The following is a 5647-nucleotide window of genomic DNA, read 5'->3' on the forward strand; positions in this document are numbered from 1 at the left end:
GATAAGGTGGCCCGGAGGCTCTTCAGCTGCCAGCCTTTTGCTCTGCAACAGGGCAAACTGCAGAAGGGTAGGCAAGATGCTTCTGTAGAAAATAACATTTCATCCATTCGTTCCAAATAAAAAACGAGCAGAACACAGGCGGAAGTCGAGGCGATGTTACCAAGCAGTGTAAGCAGAATAGATGTGGTTTTTTTCCCCCTTCACAAGAAAGTCGTGAGCTGATTGGAGGATGGAAAGGCCCTACAGGCATGCTTTGGCCCAGGGCAGATTGTACGCTGAGCCTCGCCAGGCTGGCCCCTCGGAGGACGGCCTGGCTGAGGGGGGAGCCTGCAGTGACCCCGTGCGGTCGCAAGGGGGACTACCTCTCCCTCTCTCGCCTCTGCCCGCGCTCCGTGGCGAGTGGGTCTCCCTCCCTGCCTGCCTGCCTGCCTGCTCCTCCTTCACAAAAGATTGAGGCGCGTTCCTTTCTCCGGGTTTTCAAGGCATCCTTTAAAAAAAAGATATATCCACCTCGCTGTCTCGCGTTGAAAGCTGGGGCGGGGAAGCCAGGGACCGGGAGATCGGACGGAGCTCACCGGGAGCAGCGGCGGCAGGAGGAGAAGGAGGAGGAAAACGGATTTGGGGGGGGGCGTGTAAGGTGGGTTTGAGAGCGAGCGAGGGAGCGAGCGGGCGAAGGAGAGAGGAGAGCAGAGGAGATCGGCGACGGAGGCGGCGGCGGCGGCGGCGGCTTTGCAGGCGTGAAGGGGAACGGAGATCAGCCGGAGGAGATGATGGGGCAGAGAACTCGCCTGCCGGTGCCCGCGGTGAGCGAGTGAAAGGGGGCTCGGGGGTGGAAGGAGCCCCGGATCCCGCTTGGCAAGAAGAGCCCGGAGAGCCCCAGTCCCGCCCCCCCCGTTGGCTCCCCCGGGCTGGTGACTGGGAAGGGGAAGGGGGAATCAATACCAAAAAGCGGGCGATTGCCCCGAGAGCGGCGCCCCCCGCCTTCCTCCCGGAATCCAAGCGCCTGCTTCGCCCCTTTCTGGTCCGGGAAAGCGTTCGGGCTCTGCCATGCCTTTCGCCAAGCGGATCGTGGAGCCCCAATGGCTCTGCCGGCGGCAGCCCGTCGCCTCGGTGCTGGACGACAGTCCCGGCGGCGAGGCGCCTCCGCCGGGGAGCCCGCGGGAAGAGCCCGGCGAAGCGGCGGCGGCGGCGGTGGGAGCGACCGCGGGCGCCACGGCGGCGGCGGCGGCGGACGAGCCCGAGGAAGAGGCTGCCGGTGCCGATGGGAAGGACAAGGAGGCGGCAACGGCGGCGGCGGCGGCGGCGGCGGTGATGCTGGACCTGGGCTCGGTCAGCAACGTCGCGCTCTCCCGGATCCTCCGGCAGCTCTCCGAGGTGGCCCGGCATGCCTGCGCCCTCTTCCAGGAGATCGAGAGCGAGATGCAGCTCACCCACCGCCGGGTCCGGGCGCTGCAGGGCAGGATCGCCGGCGTCCAAGGGGTGCTACGCGGCCTGGATCCCAAGCAGGAGACCGTGCGTAAGTGCAACCGCCGGCCCCCCCCCACCCGGACCGACTCACCCACCTGCCTGCCTGCCTGCCCGCCTTCCCTTCTTCCCCTTGAGGCGACCTCAAGCGCGTTCGGCTCGCCTTCGCCCGCCCGGCGGCTTCCCTGCGGCGCGCGAGCCGAGGATCGGGGCAGGAAAAGGAGAGCCGCCCGGACGGCGCTTTGGCGGGGTGGGGCGGCCCCGGGCAGGGCAGGGCAAGGCAGGGCAGGGCCCGGCCGGGCGGCTCTCTCGCCGGTCGGGGAGAGACCGCGGATCAGATCGAGCCCCCCCGGGGGCACCTTGGGGAGGTGTGGCCCCGAACCACGGATTGCGGATGCCACCCTAGCTTGTGCGCCGTAGGTGAAATCAGAGCAGGATGACACCCTCTCTTTTCCTCATGTAGGAACATAAGTTTCTTCTCATCCCCTGCGGGCGACAGGGTGAACGGGGGGGGCTGTTGTGCCACCGTGTGTGTGTGTGTGTGTGTGTGTGTAAACAGGGAGGGAGGTGCCGGCTTTAAATGTGTGTAAAGTTGGTGGGCGGGGACGTGTGTGTGTGTGTGTGTGTGTGTGTGTGTGTGTGTGTGTGTGTGTGTGTGCGTTTTGGTGAGGCTTGGTTCCATCGGGGCTGCACTGTTTATGTCCAGAGGGGCTGCATCGGTTTGTTTTGGTTTGGCCAGCGGTGGCCTGGTGAAACGCCGTGGGTGGGATAGCGAGGAGCGCCGGGGGTCGCCTGCCGTGCCCCCCTCCCGACTGGCTCCCCCCCTTCTCCCTCGCTCTCTCCTCCGTCCGCGTCCAGACGAAGCCCGGTTTCCAGGGGGGGGTGCTGCTGCTGTTTTAGCGGGAAGGATGATTCTCAAACCCCACGATCTCCCGGGAACAGGGCGCGATGGGGCGACCGATAAGGAAGGGGGGCGGGCGGAGAGCTGTAGCCTCCCGGGTGGGGGGCGGGGAGGCGAGGCTGCCCGAGCGCTTTCGGATCGAGGGGAGCGACGCCTCGGCATCCCAGGCGGCGCTCTGGATGACCCACTTTTCTGGCTGATGCTAGGGAGCCTATTGCGGCGGGGGGGCGGGGGGCGGCGGCGGCGGCTGCTTCTCGGCTCGCTGGCTTCTGCTGCGGGGAAGGCGCGGGGTTGCTTTGCTCCCGGGGGGGGGAGAGGGAGGGAGGGAGAGAGAAGGGTGGAAGGTGAGCAGATGGGTGGTTCCCCCCCCCGCCCCCTGCTCTGCGCTCACTGGACCGGGCGCTAATTCTGCCGCGTGCCCAGCCGAAGCGGGGATTGGTTGCCCACTTCACCTGAACAGCTGTCTCTATGTAGGTTTTGGGCGGGAGGCGGACCGCTTGGCCAGTCGTTGGTGGAGAGATGGCTGAGGACGAGGAAAGCTTTCAGGCGATTGCTTAGGCGGATCTTGGCTGCTTCTTTTTTTTTCTTCTTCTTTTGCCGCCCAACTGCAGTCTTCCCTCTGATCACAGATGATTCTTCTGCATCATCGTGGCCTTTTAACACACACACACACACACACCCCTTTCTTTAGGAAGACCTTGATCCCTCCCTGCGCCATGATCTTGGGTGAGGGTGGCTCATGCGCCACTCTGGAAAGAAGGCCCTGGCTGGGCTCTTCTTCTTCCTCACCTTCCCTCCTTATCCCCCCCAGGGAGAAAAGTAGCTACAAGTGCAACAGTACCAATAGCTAGGTCACTGTGAGTTACAAAATGATTTATTAGCCAGGTTTGTATTGCTTACATAGGCGAATCTCAGTGCAACAGTGTAACACTGTGCAAATTGCTATGAGTTAAGAATTGGTTGCTTGTATTCCTTGTCACTGACCAGTTGTCTGACTTGGCGCACAACCGGCCTGTGACAAGGAATACAAGCAGCAATTTGCCAGTGAGATTTTATTTATTTATTTTTATTTGTCTCATTTACAGTCAGCATTTCTCTCTATGAGGGACTCAAAGCAGTTCATCATGTTAAAAAAATTAAAAACACAATATTGTATATTAAAGACTGATTAATCTATAATATTAATTAAAATACACTGAATGATTAGAAATCATTTAAAAAATAAATGTATTCCACTAAAAGCCAGCATTTAGGGACAGTTATGATGATTAAAAGCCTGCCTGGAGATGTGGGTCTTCAACTGTCAGCAAAAGAATTACACTATTACACTTAGTGGTGTACATAAATAATAAGATTTTGACCTATATTGCATTTTTAGTGTCCCTTTCTGCAACTGCTTGCTAGTATTTTCATCTTTTTTTAAAAGCACTTTTCTCCTATCCCTTTCCCCCCCCCCCCCCAAATCTCTCTATGTAAATGGGCTAGGCTGTTTCACAGTAACTGATGCCACCATAAATATATTGAAACATATTGCTGAAATAGGGGATCAATTTCAGTTCTAAGGGGCTGCTTTTCTTCCTGGCAGCCTTACACATAGAGAGCCAGAGGCAGTCTCTGTCTATGAGGTGGAAAAGAAAGTCTGAGGAAACACAAGCCCTCTCGTGGTTCACAGGCCTCCGCAGACCAGAGTTGATTGGCTGGGTTGGTTTGAGGAAGCACAGGTTCTTTGATTGACAAATCAGAACAGCTGAATGCCACCTTAATGCAAGGCAGGTGAACATCATAGTTAGCCTCCTCCCAGCCTGGTGTCCTTCACATTTGCTGGATCACAGTTCCCATTGTCCCTATCCAACATGGCCATGGTGTCTTGAGTTGTACAGTCCAGCACTGTACAAAATAGTAACCAGCCTTTCCACCAGAGCTTCAGTGCCTCCGCCATCTTCCTCCTGCAATAGAGATGGGCAAAGTGAGGCTTCCAGAGGATGCTGGACTGCAGTTTCCATCAGCCAGATTTACCAGTGATGGGAAACACTGGAATTTACAGCCCAACATTATTAAGTGGGTCAGACTTTTTCCCATCCGCCACCAGGCTATGACCGGGCCAACCAGGGGTGATGGGAACTGTAATCCAGCACATCTGGAGGGCACCAGGCTGAGAGGAGGCTAACTACAGCACTCATCTGCCTTGCATTAATGTGGATTAGTGTGTGTGCATCTATCCATACAATAAATTGGTTTGAAATGACTTCCTTTGCCTTGGTTTCCTCCAACTGCTGGCTATTCTTTATTGGAAACCAAGCTCCCCCCACAGATTCACAATACCAGAGTCCTCATGGAGAGAAGGAGGTAGGCTGCAGCAGGAGATCAACGGTAGAGCATTGGAATCCCCAGGTACAGCTAGAAAGATCTTGTTTGAAAAACCTTCATAGTCATTGCTGGTGGACAATACTGAGCAGAGAAGTGGGCTATACGGTGAGAAAGCTTATGTCAAACAACAGATCTTGCAAAATTTAATATTTTTGGGACTACATGTCCCAGAATCCCCCCATGGCTAGGGATATGGAGAGCTGTAGCCTAAAAAAAATAACAATAATGTTGTGAAGCTCTGAATTGATTAATGATCGGATTCATTTTGAAGAAGTTTTCAGTATGCCCAAGGCTTTTTGTGCAGGTGGGTGTGTTGGACACTGTAGTCCTTCTTGGGACCAGGACTGCAAATGATACAAAGGGTCATGGTTTGAGGACACAGGGTGCTGTCTGCTTGGTGTGCAAGAATGGGATTGCTTGGTGCCCAGATGATGGACTGGTTGGGAATCTCACATACTATATGGTAGTACCTTTAATTTTATTTTTGGTCTATTGTTTCATCTAAAGCATAAAACAACTGATACTCTCTTGGCATTTAACAATGAATGTGTCAATACATAGAAATTTATCCATAAAATCGTTTTCTTCCATAATGGAAGAAAGTAAATCTACGGAAGCAAGCAGACTTCAGGAATTGCTCAGGAGTAGAGATGGGTTTGCCAATACCCCTGCACAGGCGGTGATAACGAGGGTTCGGCCTCCTAGGGCTAGATTGTCCACTCACAGTTCCGCTGCTGCCACTGGCTCCACAGTCTTTCCTATCACTCTGGGGCTCGTGATTGGTGAGCCACACTTCGATCTGGCAGAGCGGCTTGTCCTGCCTCCTGTCAGGAGTGGCTCGCCGATCGTGAGTTCCAGAGTGATAGGAAGGATCCTGGAGCCGGCGGCAGTGGCGGAATTGTGAGTAAAGGGTTT

General features: G+C 55.8%; 1 protein-coding gene across 4 annotated transcripts in view; it reads left to right on the plus strand.

Moving 5' to 3' along the window:
- Positions 1–298: 298 nt before the first annotated feature.
- The window catches only part of NHS (NHS actin remodeling regulator), a 301101-nt gene continuing 295752 nt past the window's right edge, over positions 299–5647 (plus strand). For all 4 annotated transcript variants that reach the window (XM_072994330.2, XM_078390407.1, XM_072994331.2 and 1 more), the window contains exon 1: positions 299–1516. In XM_072994330.2, coding sequence (XP_072850431.2) covers positions 1048–1516 — 469 coding nt within the window. In that variant the 5' untranslated portion in view covers positions 299–1047. The remainder of the gene's footprint in view (positions 1517–5647) is intronic.

Source organism: Pogona vitticeps, chromosome 3, assembly GCF_051106095.1.
Source record: "Pogona vitticeps strain Pit_001003342236 chromosome 3, PviZW2.1, whole genome shotgun sequence".
Lineage (NCBI taxonomy): Eukaryota > Metazoa > Chordata > Lepidosauria > Squamata > Agamidae > Pogona > Pogona vitticeps.